This window comes from Myxine glutinosa, chromosome 5 (assembly GCF_964187855.1).
Source record: "Myxine glutinosa chromosome 5, kmMyxGlut1.1, whole genome shotgun sequence".
NCBI lineage: Eukaryota > Metazoa > Chordata > Myxini > Myxiniformes > Myxinidae > Myxine > Myxine glutinosa.
The window spans coordinates 196,102,426-196,122,498 of record NC_136265.1 but is presented as its reverse complement, the minus strand read 5'-3'; the positions used below and the strand labels follow the sequence as shown (position 1 = coordinate 196,122,498).

The window sequence follows — 20,073 nt, the reverse complement described above, 5'->3', positions numbered from 1 at the left end:
TTCCCACCTTACCCAGTTGTACCCAGCTGCTCGTAGTCTCTGTGTCCTCCTCTTCTGACAAGGTGGAGAAGTTTCTGTCAAACCTCGACTCTGATTCTGCAACTGGACCTGACGGAATCAGCCCACAGGTCCTAAAATCCTGCTCCGCTGCTCTTTCACTCCCTCTCTCTGTTCTCTTCATGCTCTCTTTTGATCAAGGTCATCTGCCATCTGCTGGGAAATCAGCCAACATTACCCCTTTATACAAAAAAGGTACAAAAACAGATCTTGGCAACTACAGACCAATCGGCCTGCTCCTAATCATCAGCAAGGTCATGGAATCAATCATCGATTCTGATATTAAATCCTTCCTCTCCTCCAATGGCTTAATCTCAGACCATCAATTTGGATTCAGACCAGGTCACTCTACTCTGGACATGCTGCTTCTGCTGTCTCAACAATGGATGGAGGTCCTCAACATCATTTACGTATGAGATCAGGGCCGTCTCTCTGGACATATATTGAGCTTTCGATATAATCTAGCATCATGCCTTGCTCGCCAAGCTCTCCTCTTATGGTATCCATGAAAACCTCCACGCATGGCTCATGGACTTCCTCTCCTGAAATAGGCAATGTGTGGCTCTCAATGCAATTCTCTGGTCTCCTCTTCCTGTCCAGGCTGCAGTTCCTCAAAGCAGTGTTCTGGGCCCTGTGCTTTTTCTATTCTTCATCAATGATCTCTCCGACTCGCTGGAAAATCCTCTATCTTTTTTGCCGATGACCCCACCCTTTGATGTACCATGTCTCATCCCTCAGATCGGCAGGCAGCAGCCTCTTCACTTTCTGCAGATCGGAATAAAATTACAAGCTGGTCAAACATGTGGAACAACTCTGACAAATCCTGAAAAATCTGACAAACAATCCTGACAAATCTCACACTCTCACTATCTCTCTGTGAAAAGAACGTCTGGAAAACCCTCCATCTACTTTCTCAATAATCCTCTCGAAGAAGTTCTGTCACTCAAGCTTTTGGGTCTCACTATCTGCCATGATCTTTCCTGGGAAAACAACATTTCAAAGCTGGCCTCCAAAGCCAGTCACCGACTGGGCATCCTCCATCGTGTGAAATCCTTCCTTGGCACTACTGAGCTTCTCAACACCTGCAAAGCTTTCCTCTACAGCTTGATGGAGTACTGCTGTCCCCTCTGGGCTAGTGCTCCTGCCTCACACCTAGCTCGGCTTCACGCTGTAGAAACCAAGGCTTTCAGAATCATTGGAATCTCCCGTGGAGAATCTGATTCTGAGGGCCTTTCACTCACTCACCACAGGCAGGTTGGTGGTCTTTCCGTCTTCTACCGACTCCTCTCAGCCCTGCTCCTCCTGCTCTGTCTATGCTCTGTCCCCCAAATATTCCTACAGGACACACATGGTCTGCCAGCAACCCCCCTTCTGGTGAAACTACCAAATTCAAGACTCACTGCTCACCTTCACTCTTTCATTCCTCTTTTTTCCCACCTCTGGAACAATTTCCCACACTGTCTTCAATCCCACTTTTCCATCCAGGTCTTTAAAACAGCTATTCACTGCCATTTCATATCTTCCCCCTTCCAAAGCCATGATCTTTTCTACCCCCATTAATGCACCCCAAACACATGTTTTCAAATTCCCTTGTTTCTTTCCTGAAAGTCCCTGTAGTTTCCAACTTGTTTATCCTGTGTACTCAGCTCCAACCCTCTCTCTTCCACAGATCTCCCAATGTCCCTGTTCGCTACTGTTGTTGTGCTTCCCTCACTCGCCTCTTGTCTACCGCTCTGTTTGCTATATTTCTCTGTGTTAGCTCTTCTACGAGCCTTGATTTCGTGTAAAAACAAGACCGAAAGTCTAACAGGGGCGTAGCCGGGCTTGTTTGATAATTTAGTTGAAAATAGACGTAATGATGTAGCATGACACAAAACTGCCACTACTTTAATATATAGAAGACTAGCCGAAAGCACCCGGCGTTGCCCGGGTTCTTTTTGAATGAATTTATGACTATAATTCAGCTTTTCCGCGCAGCGGTACAAGATTCACTACTATAATTCAGCTCAGCTTTTAATTGCGAAATGGGCCCAGCCCGGCCGAGGCGGGCCTCGACCGGCATCGCCACCTAGCCTATAACCTTCCCGGGGCCCGTCCCGACATTTTTAGTTCTTTTTGAATGAATTTACTACTATAATTCAGCTTTTACTCGTGGCCGTAGAAGATTGAATACTAGAATTCAGCTCAGCTTTTAATTGCGAAATGGGCCCAGCCCGGCCGAGGTGGGCCTCGACCGGCCTCACCACCTAGCCTATAACCTTCCCGGGGCCCGTCCCGACATTTTTAGTTCTTTTTGAATGAATTTACTACTATAATTCAGCTTTTACTCATGGCCGTAGAAGATTGACTACTATAATTCAGCTCAGCTTTTAATTGCGAAATGGGCCCAGCCCGGCCGAGGTGGGCCTCGACCGGCCTCGCCACCTAGCCTACAACCTTCCCGGGGCCCGTCCCCGACATTTTTTGTTTCAGAGGTTTCCTCCTATCTTTCACCTTTCAGGAGATTAGCGCGTGCAGACAAACAAACAAAAACTTTCTTTTATATATATATATATAGATGATATATTTTAACCTATAGTAACTTTGCAGTCACTATGAAGGGATTAGTGTAATGATTACATTTATCATAATATTAACGTTACGTTATCATAATTACGAAAATGATATTACTATTAAAAAAAAACCGAGGCTAATTCCTTACCTTTTTTTTTTTTTTTTTTTTTTTTTCTATACTGAATCGAGGCTCGTGAAAGAGCTGACAACCGCGAGGGAAAGACAAAGACAGTACATGGGGACCGCGAGGGAAAGACAGTACATGGGGACCGCGAGGGAAAGACAAAAACAGCACATGGGGACCGCGAGGGAAAGACAAAGACAGCACATAGGGACCGCGAGGGAAAGACAAAGACAGTACATGGGGACCGCGAGGGAAAGACAAAAACAGCACATGGGGACCGCGAGGGAAAGACAAAGACAGTACATGGGGACCGCGAGGGAAAGACAGTACATGGGGACCGCGAGGGAAAGACAGTACATGGGGACCGCGAGGGAAAGACAAAAACAGCACATGGGGACCGCGAGGGAAAGACAAAGACAGTACATGGGGACCACGAGGGAAAGACAAAGACAGCACATGGGGACCGCGAGGGAAAGACAAAGACAGCACATAGGGACCGCGAGGGAAAGACAAAGACAGTACATGGGGACCGCGAGGGAAAGACAAAGACAGTACATGGGGACCGCGAGGGAAAGACAGTACATGGGGACCGCGAGGGAAAGACAAAAACAGCACATGGGGACCGCGAGGGAAAGACAAAGACAGTACATGGGGACCGCGAGGGAAAGACAGTACATGGGGACCGTGAGGGAAAGACAAAAACAGCACATGGGGACCGCGAGGGAAAGACAAAGACAGCACATAGGGACCGCGAGGGAAAGACAAAGACAGAACATGGGGACCACGAGGGAAAGACAAAGACAGTACATGGGGACCGCGAGGGAAAGACAGTACATGGGGACCGCGAGGGAAAGACAAAAACAGCACATGGGGACCGCGAGGGAAAGACAAAGACAGTACATGGGGACCGTGAGGGAAAGACAGTACATGGGGACCGCGAGGGAAAGACAGTACATGGGGACCACGAGGGAAAGACAAAAACAGCACATGGGGACCGCGAGGGAAAGACAAAGACAGTACATGGGGACCGCGAGGGAAAGACAGTACATGGGGACCGCGAGGGAAAGACAAAAACAGCACATGGGGACCGCGAGGGAAAGACAAAGACAGTACATGGGGACCGCGAGGGAAAGACAGTACATGGGGACCGCGAGGGAAAGACAGTCAAGACCTCCGCGGTTACAACGCTTATCATAGATTCATGAACCATACACCGCTTCAATCCATTAAGTTTCCATTCACGACATTGGGATTGAAGTGTTATGGTTATATTGACGATATTATTATTATTATTATTACAAAAACGATACTACTGAAACGATACACTGCTGTTTTAAGAAACCTGGGCTTAATTTGTCCGAAGCGATCCGAAGATGAGGCATGAAGCCTAAGGCCTATACGTACCGTATTGTTGGAAGATCCGTAACGCCAATGTTTTCGATATTTGATGGTCATTTAAACATATGGGCAGGGTGCAGTCCGAAGTGGAGATCGGTTTCTGAGGTTTGGGACATGGAATGTGGGGACAATGACAGGGAGATCAGGAGAAGTGGTGGAAGTATTGGTCAGAAGAAGAGTGGACATATGTTGTGTGCAAGAGACGAGATGGAAGGGAAGTGGTGTGAGAATGGTGAAGGGTAGGCAGGGACAGAAATACAAGTTTGTGTGGCAAGGGTGCCCGGAGGGCGTGAATGGTGTTGGTGTCCTGTTTTCTGAGGAGTTTGTAGACAGTGTGGTGAGCGTGACTAGAGTGAGTGATAGGTTGATGATGGTGAAAATGATGATTGGAAAGCTCTTGGTGAACGTCATCTCGGGATATGCTCCGCAGGTTGGTCGAAGCGATGAAGAGAAGGACAAGTTCTGGTGTGCGATAGAGAAGCTGATGGAAAACGTGAAAGATGAGGAAGTTGTTGTGGTGGGAGGAGACCTGAATGGACATGTGGGAAGGAGTATGGATGGTTTTGAGGGAGTTCATGGGGGTTACGGATATGGTGTGAGAAATGGAGAAGGTGAAAGGATTTTGGAGTTTGCTGATGGAGCTGATTTGTTGATTTGTAATACTCAGTTCCAGAAAGAGGACAATAAGCTTGTTACATACACGTCAGGTGGGTCGACGACAACCGTTGACTACCTGATGGTGCGTCGGCGAGATAGGGGGCACCTCCGGGACACAAAGGTGATCCCGGGGGAGGAGGCTGTTTCACAGCACCACTTGGTTGTCTGCGACATAAGGGTGAAAGGTGCGAGGAGAGCTCGGCAGGTGAAGTACCAACCGAGAATGAAGGTGTGGAGGTTGAAAGAGGTGACAGTAAGGGAGGCATTAAAAGAGAGGCTGAGTAGGGTAGAGGATGATGTGGTTGAGCTTGAAAGTGGTTGGATGTCAATGAAAGCTAGTCTGTTGGGAGCCGTTGGTGAGGTATGTGGATGGACAAAAGGACCACCGAGGCACTCGGAAACATGGTGGTGGGATGTTGAGGTTGGAAAGAGGATTGACGAGAAGAGGAAGAAGTTCAAAGAGTGGCAGAAGGCGAAGGGTACGGGAGCAGAAACAGCAGAGCATGAAAGTTATAAGGCAGCCAGGAAGGCTGCAAAGAAAGAGGTAGCAAAGGCGCAGGAGGCATGTAGGAAAATGTTCGGAGAATGCTTGGATTCGGAAGAGGGTCAGAAAGCAGTATTCAGGATTGCAAAGCAGATAGCGAAAGAGAGGTGTGATGTGATGGGGGTGAGTTGCTTGAAGGATGAAGTGGGACAAATCGTTGTCAACCCAGATGGAATTAAAGGAAGATGGAAAAGATATATGGAAATGCTGTTGAATACAGAGAATGAATGGGATGGCAACATAGAGAGTAACCCAGTTTTAGGACCGGCAGAGAAGATAACTGAGAAGGAAGTTGAGGAAGCGATAAAAGCAATGAAGGGTAGAAAAGCGGGAGGGCCGACGGGAGTTGTGGGAGATATGTTGAAGGCAGCAGGAAGTTGGGGTGTGAAGAGAATGACAGAGATCTGCAATCTGGTGGTGAAAGAAGGCCGCATTCCAGTGGCTTGGGAACTGAGTACCCTCGTCCCTCTATACAAGGGGAAAGGTGACCCTCTGGAGTGTGGCTCGTACCGAGCGATAAAGTTATTGGAGCATGGAATGAAGGTATTGGAAAGGGTGTTGGAGAGGAGGATAAGGAAGAAAGTGAAGATCGACGAAATGCAGTTTGGATTTATGCCAGGAAGAGGAACGACAGATGCGCTTTTCATTGTGAGGCAGTTGCAGGAGAAGTACATGGATAAGAGGAAGAAGTTGTTTTTTGGGTTTGTTGATCTGGAGAAAGCATTCGATAGGGTTCCACGCAAAGTATTGACATGGGCATTGAGGAAGTTAGGAGTGGAGGAATGGTTGATCAGAGTAGTGATGGCAATGTACAAAAGAGCACGCACAGCTGTAAGGACGAAGGACGGGAACAGTGGTGAGTTTGAGGTGAAGGTGGGAGTGCATCAGGGGTCGGTACTAAGTCCACTACTATTTGTAGCTGTGATGGAGGTGCTGGCTCAGACCGTAAAGGAGGGTTTACCGTGGGAGTTGTTGTATGCAGATGATCTGGTGTTGATTGCGGAAAGTATGGATGGACTGAAGGAAAAGATGAACAAGTGGAAGGAATGTATGGAGACAAAAGGTCTGAAGGTGAATATCGGAAAGACAAAGGTGATGGCAAGTGGTAAAGCATGTGGTGAGGTGGAAAGAACTGGGAAGTGGCCGTGTGCTGTGTGCAGGAATGGTGTCGGAGTGAACTCCATTCAATGTACAATGTGTGCTGAGTGGGTTCATCAAAAATGTAGTGGTCTGAGAGGGTCATTAACCAGTGTGGCAGCTACATTCAAATGTAAGGTGTGCACAGAGGGAGCTGCAGATGGAGGAAATGTTGAGTTGGATCTTGGAGACGGCGTGAAGCTGGAAGGTGTGAAAACATTTTGCTACCTCGGAGACATGCTGAATGGAGAAGGTGGATCAGACTCGGCAACGGTTGCTCGAGTGAGATGTGCATGGAAGAAGTTTCGGGAACTGAGTGGCGTGCTGATGAGGAGGAGAGTGTCGCTGAAGCTGAAGGGAAAGGTGTATGCTGCATGTGTGAGAAGTGTTATGATTTATGGGAGCGAGACATGGGTAATGAACGTAGAGCAGCAACGAAGGCTGGAAAGGGTGGAAATGCGAATGGTTCGATGGATGTGCAGAGTATCGTTGAGAGAGAGGAAGACAAATGATGAATTGCGAAAGATGATGGGAATATTGCCTGTGATTGATGCTGTGAAGAGGAACAGGTTGAGATGGTTTGGTCATGTATTGAGGAAGGATGAAAGTGACTGGTTGAGAAGAGTGATGGAAGTTAATGTGGAAGGAAGTAGAGGACGGGGAAGACCGAGAAAGACTTGGCTAAAGATGGTGGAAGAAGAAATGCGGGCAAGGGGGTTAACAAGGAGAGATGCAGAAAATAGGGCAAAATGGAGAAGATTGTCATGGGGACCGCAAGGCTAACCCCCACTCTAGCAGGGAACATGGCCTTAAAATGCATGTTGTTGTTGTTGTATTTAAACAATCGTTTTGTTTGTGTTTCACACTGAATGAAAAACGTGAAGGTAGAGCATGGCGATTGTGACATATGACAGGTTCGACGATATGTTCGGCTTGAACGAAATATAAATCAAAATGGCGGAGTAGGGAGAGTCAGCCGCTGTACTGCCGTAATAACATCAGACGTAATCACATCACCCTGTCATGTGCCCAGATCCTCAGCTCTCATTGGTATACGTTTGAGAGGACATACGGACGGACAAACACTGTTCTAGATGGCTTAGCCCTATGGGCTTTGCCGTAAAAACGTCATGTCAAGTGTTTCCCAAAGCTCAGCAGATGGGGTACAGAGTCCCACCATTCTCGAACATGACATGACATGAGCAGTCCCATGCCAATAAACAAAGGCAATTTGAACGCTTTTGTTTTGGTAAATGCACCACATGACAGGACTTGTACACCACCACACCACATGACAGGACTTCAACATGGAAACGTGTAGCACGACCCGCTAAGCCATTGTTATCTCTTTTCATCTCTACTTCATTCTTATACTCCTTTGTTCAAAATGTCATGTATTCTAGGCTGCGATAGTACTTGGGATGTATTGCCACCTAATTTTAGTATGTGAATATGTAGTGTAATTGTGGAAAAGTTCCACCAAGAATGACCCACTATCAAATTTTGACTAAAAATTTTCCCCGTTTTGACCCCTATGACCCTAAGTGGATCCAATCCCAAAAAATTGTTGCATGACGTTTCATTTTTTTTAAACGTGCCTGTAATTGCATTTTTCGGTATCTGACCTTTTGACCGTGCCCCAGGGGCGGGTCCATAATTGTATTGCTCCGGCACCTTCTTGCCATGTGACTACCAAGTTTGATGAATTTCTGCCCAACTGTTTAGGAGGAGGTAGGGTGACGGACGGACAGACAGACATCCGGAGCCGATTACAATATCCCCCTGTATTTGTTCAATAACAATATTATTGGGGGGGATAATAGTTTAAATAATAAGTGGGGATAATAATTAATGTGGAGGGGTTTTATAATTGTTCCAATATTAAATATCTCACTCATGGGAAAGGTTAAGAAAAATGGCCTTGTGTTCTTCTACTACTTATTTAACGGTTCCAATTATTCCAACATTCTTGTGGGGTTGGCTAGAGAACGTGTTTGACGCAAATCTTTCACGAATCAGCTGGCCAGACCTGGTGTCCGATTGAATGAGATTTGGACGGGTATTTGTCATTTGTTCACGGTGTTGGCGATAACTCACCTGCTCTTAGCAAAAGACACCGTGGGATATTTAACGTCTACCAACTAATGCTAGCAGATGCCATTTATTTATTAAACGTCTATCCGGGGGACAGAGCACCTTCGCAGCACCAATCCTACAGCTTACAGTTGGGTGGGAAATCAAACTCAAACTAGAACAGCACTCGGTAGAGCGCAGACCTCCGCCAGGTTGCACAGTTTATGTTTTGTATCCCACTGATAGGCCGGATCTAGATTCGGACCTGAACCAAAATCTTATCGGCTTGTTCTTGTCACCGAACCAAGTCGTCCACCAAGTTTAGTCATAACTCGTCCGTAACTTGTTTAAACATCATGCTATATATCACTTTTCGCCAGATTTCTCAATGGTGAAGAATCACTTAAAAATTAAATAATTCTCGTATCCGAATCCATATTCAGATCTTTACCAAAATCTAATCGATTTGTCCTTGTTACACACACAACCTCTCCACCAAGTTTCGTCCAAATTCATCCATAACTTTTTGAGATGTCCTGCTATATGTATCGTTTTAGCCCGATCACTCAATGGTGAAGAATCACTTAAAAATTAAATAATTCTCGTATCCGAATCCATATTCAGATCTTCACCAAAATCTAATCGATTTGTCCTTGTTGCACACACAACCTGTCCACCAGGTTTCGTCCAAATCTGTCCATAACTTTTTGAGATATCCTGCTATATATCAGTTTTAACGCTATCTTCCAATGGTGAAGAATCGCTTAAACATTCTACTAGCCGGATCCGAATCCGGATCTTCACCAAAATCTAATCATTTCGTCACCAAAATCTAATCATTTCGTCCTTGTCACATACACTACCTCTCTGCCAAATTTCGTTTGAATACATCCACAACTTTTTAAGATATCTTCTTCACAAACAGACAAACAGACAGACAAACAGACAGAGGTGAAAACATAACCTCCATCCACCTTCGGTGGCAGAGGTAACGGTAACTAGACAGCTCAAAGCTGAGTGCACCACCTCCTCACTATCCTGTCAGACCTTAAGTGCGTGATATGTGCTTGATCTTACATTGATATCAAGAGAGCTGAAAAGTTTTAGCTTTTACTTCTTTCACATCCGGTCGATTCTCTCCCACCCAGCCACAAAACCATATTATGACTTTCAGGGATCAGCCCTATTAATTCCAGAGTATGACTTGGGTTCTTTCGTAACAAACAACCGAGCATTATAAGATTAAGGCAACAAACAAAAGCGTGAGCAGAAAGACGCCGAAACCCTTGCTCATGACCCTTTTGTCTGATCCACAATCCATACAAGCCATAATCCATACGAGCCATCCACAGAACATTCCCTCCACCAGCACAGGTCAAGCGTGCAAGGTTTCCAGGGAGAGATTGTCGTCAGGCAGCCGATGTATCCCGAAGCACCAAATCACCCTCAGGGTTTTGCTAAAATGCGTTTTTCTTGTGCTCGGAGCATTTGTCGAGTAAGACACTGTACATCCGAGCCTCGTATCACCGCATCATGTATTCCCATTGTGTTCAGTGCATCATGTCACACTGGAAATCGAGAAAGATTCCTTCACATTCCACACAAGGAACTTCTAACATATAAACCTCAATGGTCAACAAGTTCCTACACGTCAATTCACACGCGTGTTTCAGAGGACATGCGCGTCGCACTTACAATTTACAAAACACCCATCATGGAGAGTCCCCCTGTTTATGATCAAAAGTGAAATTTCTTGGTAAGAATGGTCAACTTTCTCAAGTGGGACATGGAGTCCATTGCTGAAGCCAGCAGTGCCATACAACTCGATGAACAATCTTCCCGTGGGATTACATCCGTGATGAACTTGATAAAAAAACCTACACTGTTTAACATGAATATGATCAAATTTCCTACTTGGTTCTCTATCAAATTAAAGCACACCAGTGAAAGCTACATTGGCTGCTAGATCAAAGGTTTATGGGTAAAAGCCCATATTACTCCCATTAATAAAACAATGGCCATATTAGAATGGAGGATTGGTGGGGTGAAGGATGGAGCTCTTCTCCATCCTCTGTCTCGTAGCTCAGGGAAATACTAATGCTCGAATCGCTAAGTACAATAAAACCATTGGGACTAAAAAGAGAAGAGGAAGAAAATGTTCGGCAATAACACGAGACATGCAACATGGAGCTAATGAATCCAATCGATCCAAAAAGATAACTTTTCTGAAAAAAGGTTCCGACTTGGGAAACGACTACTTCGTTGGGTAAATGCAATGGGCCTCACTTGGTCAAGGTTGCTCGATGATGGCCGTGAGATCTCGTCATCACCCTTGTTGCTTCCGTCCCGATCGTCGATGACCAGGTCGATAGGCATCTTGCCCTTGAGACAACTGATGTAGCGATGGCAGAAGTTGTCACAAAGCTCGTGCACCTGGCGAGGAGAACCGGAGGATTTGTAACACGTACACCTGCATATCAAGTCCACCTTTAAAAGGATGCATTTTGTCATTTATGGTATTGTTTAAAGTTTTCAGATTGTGATGGTAGATTTTCACTTCTGTTTCAGACTACGTGCTAGAAATAGATGCATGGTGACCTTTGGTAGAAATCCATCATGTAATACAGCACTAGAAAACCCATCATGTAATACAGCACCAGAAAACCCATCATGTAATACAGCACTAGAAAACCCATCATGTAATACAGTACCAGAAAACCCATCATGTAATACAGCACTAGAAAACCCATCATGTAATACAGTACCAGAAAACCCATCATGTAATACAGTACCAGAAAACCCATCATGTAATACAGTACCAGAAAACCCATCATGTAATACAGCACTAGAAAACCCATCATGTAATACAGCACCAGAAAACCCATCATGTAATACAGCACCAGAAAACCCATCATGTAATACAGCACCAGAAAACCCATCATGTAATACAGCACCAGAAAACCCATCATGTAATACAGCACCAGAAAACCCATCATGTAATACAGCACCAGAAAACCCATCATGTAATACAGTACCAGAAAACCCATCATGTAATACAGCACCAGAAAACCCATCATGTAATACAGCACCAGAAAACCCATCATGTAATACAGCACCAGAAAACCCATCATGTAATACAGCAGCAGAAACCCATCATGTAATACAGCAGCAGAAAACCCATCATGTAATACAGCAGCAGAAAACCCATCATGTAATACAGCAGCAGAAAACCCATCATGTAATACAGCAGCAGAAAACCCATCATGTAATACAGCAGCAGAAAACCCATCATGTAATACAGCAGCAGAAAACCCATCATGTAATACAGCACCAGAAAACCCATCATGTAATACAACACCAGGAAACCCATCATGTAATACAGCACTAGAAAACCCATCATGTAATACAGCACCAGAAAACCCATCATGTAATACAGCACCAGAAAACCCATCATGTAATACAGCAGCAGAAACCCATCATGTAATACAGCAGCAGAAAACCCATCATGTAATACAGCAGCAGAAAACCCATCATGTAATACAGCAGCAGAAAACCCATCATGTAATACAGCAGCAGAAAACCCATCATGTAATACAGCAGCAGAAAACCCATCATGTAATACAGCACCAGAAAACCCATCATGTAATACAACACCAGAAAACCCATCATGTAATACAGTACCAGAAAACCCATCATGTAATACAGCACCAGAAAACCCATCATGTAATACAGCACCAGAAAACCCATCATGTAATACAGCACCAGAAAACCCATCATGTAATACAGCACCAGAAAACCCATCATGTAATACAGCACCAGAAAACCCATCATGTAATACAGCACCAGAAAACCCATCATGTAATACAGCACCAGAAAACCCATCATGTAATACAGCACCAGAAAACCCATCATGTAATACAACACCAGGAAACCCATCATGTAATACAGCACTAGAAAACCCATCATGTAATACAGCACCAGAAAACCCATCATGTAATACAGCAGCAGAAAACCCATCATGTAATACAGTACCAGAAAACCCATCATGTAATACAGCACCAGAAACCCATCATGTAATACAGTACCAGAAAACCCATCATGTAATACAGCAGCAGAAAACCCATCATGTAATACAGCAGCAGAAAACCCATCATGTTATACAGCACCAGAAAACCCATCATGTAATACAACACCAGGAAACCCATCATGTAATACAGCACCAGAAAACCCATCATGTAATACAGCACCAGAAAACCCATCAGGTAATACAGCAGCAGAAAACCCATCATGTAATACAGCACCAGAAAACCCATCATGTAATACAGCACCAGAAAACCCATCATGTAATACAGCAGCAGAAAACCCATCATGTAATACAGCAGCAGAAAACCCATCATGTAATACAGCACCAGAAAACCCATCATGTAATACAGCAGCAGAAAACCCATCATGTAATACAGCAGCAGAAAACCCATCATGTAATACAGCAGCAGAAAACCCATCATGTAATACAGCAGCAGAAAACCCATCATGTAATACAGCAGCAGAAAACCCATCATGTAATACAGTACCAGAAAACCCATCATGTAATACAGCAGCAGAAAACCCATCATGTAATACAGCACTAGAAAACCCATCATGTAATACAGCACCAGAAAACCCATCATGTAATACAGCACCAGAAAACCCATCATGTAATACAGTACCAGAAAACCCATCATGTAATACAGCACCAGAAAACCCATCATGTAATACAGCACCAGAAAACCCATCATGTAATACAGCAGCAGAAAACCCATCATGTAATACAGCAGCAGAAAACCCATCATGTAATACAGCAGCAGAAAACCCATCATGTAATATAGCAGCAGAAAACCCATCATGTAATACAGCAGCAGAAACCCCATCATGTAATACAGCACCAGAAAACCCATCATGTAATACAGCACCAGAAAACCCATCATGTAATACAGCACCAGAAAACCCATCATGTAATACAGTACCAGAAAACCCATCATGTAATACAGCACCAGAAAACTCATCATGTAATACAATATTACAATTGTCATTTAAAAACAAACTACTACTACTACTACTACTACTACTACTACTACTACTACTACTACTACTACTACTACTACTACTACTACTACTTCTTCTTCTTCAAACACCCTAATAATTCCCAACATTTTATGTGGTCAGTCGCGGATTATTGTTGGCCCAAGTCCTTCACAAACCGACTGGCCAGAGTTGGACTGATTTGGACAGAGTTGAATTTGTTCGGGGTGCTGATGATAACTTGCCGACTCTTCTTGAAATTGGTGAGCATGGGATATTTAGACACCGTGGAACTTTCAACTTCTTATTCTTCTTTTTTAACGCCCCCAATTATTCCCACTTTATACGGTTGGCCAGGGGAAGTGATCTGTCCACGTCTTTCTGCCACCAGCCGTCCACACGGCTTGATGTTCCGGCTCTGGCAGGAATTTGTCATTTGTTCAGGGTGCCGGCGATAACTCGCTCCTCTTCGCGAAAGACACTGTGGTATATCTTACATCCACCGACAAGCAGTGTTGGCGGGCAATCCTTCGGCTTAACGACCCTCCGATGGACGACACACCGATGGGTGCCTCGCCCTGTGTGCCAAACACCAGATTGACCGTTTATAGTTGCGTTGAGATTCAAACACAGGCTAGACAACTCACATGGGAGTGTGTCATTTAAAAACAGACATATTACAGCCAATTTGAAGCTCCTTATTTTATTTTATTTTATTTTTTTTATTTTTTTTGTATACAAGATCGAGGCTCGTGAAAGAGCTAACATTAATCACACAAAAAGACAAACCGACACACAAAACACAAAAAACAAGGGGAGCGGCAGACAAGATGGGGAGAGAGGGGGAAGGACACAAAAGAGAGGGGGAAGAGGGGGAAGGACACAAACACAACATTTGAGAGCAGGGACATCAGGAGGACTTGGGGGGAGGTGGGAGAGGAATAAAACATATGAACACTGCAAGGACTCTGGGGTGAATTACCGGGGGTAGAAAAGATCAAGGTTTTCGATGGGGGAAGATAAGAGATGGTGGTGAACAGCTGTTTTAAAGACCTGGAGGGAGGAGTGGGATTGAAGGGAGTGGGGGAGTTTGTTCCAGAGGCGGGAGAAAAGGGGAATGAAAGAGTGAAGGTGAGCAGAGAGCCTAGACTTTGGCAGTTTAACCATAAGAGGGTTGCAGGCAGATCTTGTGCGACCTGAAGGAATATTGGGGGGACAGAGCACAGAGAGAGCTGGGGGAGCAAGGCCGGAGAGGAGTCGGTAGAAGACAGAAAGACCACCAACCTGCCTGCGGTGAGTGAGTGAAAGGCCCTCGGTGTTGACTACATCGCAGGAGATTCCAATGATTCTGAAAGCTTTGGCCTCAACAGCGTGAAGCCGAGCAAGGTGTGAGGCAGGAGCACCGGCCCAGAGGGGGGAACAGTATTCCATTGAGCTGCGGATGAAAGCCTTGTATGTGGTGAGGAGCTCAGGTGTGCCAAGGAAGGACTTCGCACGACGGAGGATGCCCATTCGGCGACTGGCTTTGGAGGCCAGCTTGGAAATGTGGTTTTCCCAGGAAAGATCATGGCAGATAGTGAGACCCAAAAGCTTGAGTGACAGAACTTCTTGGAGAGGATTGTTGAGAAAGTAGATGGGAGGGTTGTCCAGTCGGTCCTTTCAGAGAGACATTGTAAGAGTGTGAGATTTGTCAGGATTGAAAGACATGTTCCACTTGTTTGACCAGTCTGTGATTTTGTCCAGGTCTGCAGAGAGTGAGGAGGCTGCAGACTGCCGATCTGAGGGATGAGGAATGGAGCAGCAGAGAGTGGAGTCATCAGCAGAGAGATAGAGAGGATTTTTCAGAGAGTCGGAGAGATCATTGATGAAGACCAGAAAAAGCACGGGGCCCAGAACACTGCCTTGGGGAACTCCAGCCTGAACAGGAAGAGGAGATGAGAGAAACCCATTCAGGGCCACACGTTGACTACGACCAGAGAGGAAGTCCGCCAGCCATGCGTGGAGATTTCCATGGATACCAAAGGAGGAGAGTTTGGTGAGCAGAGATTTATAAACTTATAAACAGTTATAAACTTATAACTTATAAACTTATAAACAGTTATAAACAGAAAGTTATAAACAAAAAGCCAATGCTTAAGAATATTAGAACCGATAACACTTTCAAATCCAAAGAATTATTGAAAAATTTTATGATCCAAACAAGTTTGTAAAACCACAGTGTAATAATGTTGTAGTCGGAGTGTGCAACATGATGATGATAATAATGATAATAATAATAATAATAAACATGTTCATCATTTCGCTAAGTGTTCTCTATTCCTCCTAGCGATCTTAATATCCGTCGTGCAGATACGGTGCGGATTGCGATTGGTGCAGAGCGGATCGAGGCATAACGGTGCCAACGGAGCCGAATCGTCTCGCATGCTTCGCCACGGTGATGCTTCGGCATTGCCAAAACACGATGATCCATACTGCTTTATGGCACATGGCAGACCGACTAGACTAGGCCTCAAGGCCTCTTTAAGGATGCCATTCCAGTTCTCATGCGGTAATTACTGGCAGAGTGCTTAATGGTTCATCTGTGTATTTCTGTAGGTAAATAACATTGTAAACGAGCATCCATAACCACACAGGTCAAAGTCATTGTGTCTGCAGGTATTGTTATAAATTAACATGTTTTGGCTTTGAATCGGAAATTGTTTTGCTGTAAATACACACAGACAATTAGAGATATTATATGTGTATATATATATATACACACACACATGTGTCCCTTGACAAGTCACTTTTATCTTAAATCCAGCAGAGTTAATACATTCTATTTTTCTGGACACACACACACACACACACACACACAGACACTGCACGCATACGCACACTGCACACACACACACCATTTACAGCCAGAGTGAATGGAGTAATCCATGTATAGGATTCAGCAACATGTAAGAGACGACAAGATGGGTCTTCAAAAAGACTCATTCACTATAGCTGTGTATTTCATGATGCAGCACAATATACCAAAATGCACACGGTTCATGCTGTTGTTAACGTCAATGAAATGAAGGTGTATCGAACCTGTAATTGCTCTCTTGTCAAGACAATGCGCAACAAAAACTGTGATTAGGTGTGGATTCGAATTTTTTGGAAACCTCTTAGCTGCAAATGTAAACGTCAAAGGATAGCATTTACTCCCAAAGACCGTGGTGATTAAACTGTGGTTCCTGTTATCTGAGTGTTGATTAAAGAGCACAACACGGATCATGACCTGGAAAGAATATAAATAAAACGAGCGTCGCGCACGAGGGGATATCGAGATTTGGTTCTGTCTGTGCGCCAACGGAGGCTCTCTTGATTTCTTTCAATCCAGGGAGAATTGTCCCCCGAGCGCACAACTTATTTTTCTTTCCTTTTTTGTTTTGTTCTCCATTAAAAAAAAAATCACACGATTGAGGACTCGCGTGGCTCTACCCGTAAAACGATAAGTACTTATCGGAGCTAGCGCTGTTATTACGCAGACGGGAGTCGTACACGTGCCGTGTGTGTGTACACGATATGTATACAATTGGTTCACTCGCATCGGGGATGAAGGGTAACGTTGCAACTGTGGAGAAAAGAGAATCGGTCTGGCAGCCGCAACGGACGTGGCCGTTTCTTGCCGATGAAAACGTGAAACGCGCTCGCACAGTCAGAGATGAGAGACCCGACTTCCTCGGATGGTTTAAACCACCCATTTGAAATTCCCGCCGAGAGGGCAAACGATGGAGCACATTGGGATGGAAAAAAGTGCATTGACAAATAAGCCCCAAGTGGGAACGCGCACAGCATTTGGATAATGAAAAATGAAGGACTTACTTTTTCCAACTCCAGTAGATGGAAACGAAGTACTTGTATTGCTTGTATCATCTGCAAATGAAGTGAAGAGGTCATTTATCCATGTGACATTCAACAAAACAAAAAAAAAACGAAACGCTGTCAGTGATGCATTAAACCTGCACGCAAAAGCGAGGGCTGTTGTCACCATGATGTGCCGCACGAGGTGATATGCGTCAATAAATCTGTTTTTCTGACCAATTATAGTGCCGCTTGACGGTGTGCTTACCAAATTATCCAGTTCTGGATTCGATGAAAAAAGGGGCTTCTCCGCACGGACCTGAAAAAGTCATCAAATTCGCCCAAATCAAACCATGACCGAATATACACACCCAAACACACACATGTGTATATATATATATATATATATATATATATATATATATATATATATATATATATATATATATACATACATTATACATACACACATATACAAATATACACCCAAATGTACATATGCATATATATATATATATATATATATATATATATATATATATATATATATATATATATATATATATATATATATATATATATATTACATACATACGTATATGCACACCCAAATGTATAGATGTATATATGTATGCACACATTTATACATATATTACATACATATATACACACATATACATATATACATACACACACATATATACATATATACACACATATACATATATACACACATATACATATATACATACACACACATATATACATACACACACATATGCATATATACATACACACAGATATATATTCACACATATACAAACATACATACATACATACATATATACATACATATATATATATATATATATATATATATATATATATATATATATATATATATATATATATATATATATATATATATATATATATATACTAGCTTGGCTCGGCTCGCTGCGCGCGCCTCACCACGTGTCGTTACAGAGGAACGGGCTTATTTTAGCTGAGGATATTAATGACTGTACCTGAGTTGCTACGTTGTCATTATTTACACCAATCATAATACAAACAAGTATTTTGCACAAATTTATTTGTCATGTTTGTGATATTACATTTTTATAGGCAATTTAAGTTGAAGATTTAGGTTGAATGTTTTTTTTTCAAGAAAGAACACTTCAGCACATACATACAGGAGGGGTAGGTGTAGTCTGGAAGTTTGGGACGATTACACCTCACCACCACAAAATTCAAAACACCTCACCACCACAAAATTCAAAACACCTCACCACCACAAAATGAAAAAACACCTCACCCCCACGGAATTCAAAACACCTCACCACCACAAAATTAAAACCAACTCACCACCACAAAATTAAAAACACGTTACCACCACGTAATTAAAAACACCTCTCCCCCACATAATTAAAAACACCTCACCACCATGAAATTCAAAACACCTCACCACAACGTCATTCAAAACACCTCACCACCACGTAATTTAAAACACCTCACCACCATGTAATTAAAAACATCTCACCACCACGTAATTTAAAACACCTCACCACCATGTAATAAAAAACATCTCACCACCACGTAATTTAAAACACCTCACCACCATGTAATTAAAAACATCTCACCACCACGTAATTCAAAACACTTCACCACCACGTAATTCAAAACACCTCACCACCACGTAATTAAAAACACCTCACCTCCACGTAATTAAAAACATCTCACCACCATGTAATTAAAAACACCTCACCACCATGTAATTAAAAACACCTCACCACCACATAATTAAAAACACCTCACCACCACGTAATTCAAAACACTTCACCACCACGTAATTCAAAACACCTCACCACCACGTAATTCAAAACACCTCACCACCATGTAATTAAAAACACCTCACCTCCACGTAATTAAAAACATCTCACCACCATGTAATTAAAAACACCTCACCACCATGTAATTAAAAACACCTCACCACCACGTAATTAAAAACACCTCACCACCACGTAATTAAAAACATCTCACCCCCATGTAGATAAAAACACCTCACCACCACGTAATTAAAAACACCTCACCACCATGTAATTAAAAACACCTCACCACCATGTAATTAAAAACATCGCACCACCATGCAATTAAAAACACCTCACCACCATGTAATTCAAAACACCTCACCACAACGTCATTCAAAACACCTCACCACCCTGTAATTCAAAACACCTCACCACCATGTAATTAAAAACACCTCACCACCACGTAATTCAAAACACATCACCACCACAAAATTAAAAACATCTCACAGCCACGTAATTCAAAACACCTCACCACCATGTAATTAAAAACACCTCACCACCACGTCATTACAAGCACCTCACCACTATGTAATTCCAAACACCTCACCACCAAGTAATTAAAAACACCTCACCACCACGTGATTCAAAACACCTCACCACCACATGATTCAAAACACCTCACCACCACATGAAAAACACTTCACAACCACGCAAACAAAAGTTTGAGGGAGTAAGTAGTTCAGTGACAACAGACACTGCCCAGATATGTAGATATATAGATTGATGACAGTACCTGAGTTGTGTTTTGTCATGGTTTACACCAATCATAA

The 20,073-nt window shown here is 43.5% G+C and overlaps 1 protein-coding gene across 1 annotated transcript in view; it reads right to left on the bottom strand.

Moving 5' to 3' along the window:
• MEIS2 (Meis homeobox 2) overlaps positions 1-20,073 on the bottom strand; it is a gene marked incomplete in the record, with an annotated part of 295,705 nt that overhangs the window by 269,189 nt on the left and 6,443 nt on the right. Inside the window, 3 exon segments of the mRNA XM_078779325.1 lie at positions 10,830-10,976; positions 17,457-17,507; positions 17,704-17,754. Of these exon segments, the coding sequence (XP_078635451.1) occupies positions 10,830-10,976; positions 17,457-17,507; positions 17,704-17,754 (249 nt within the window).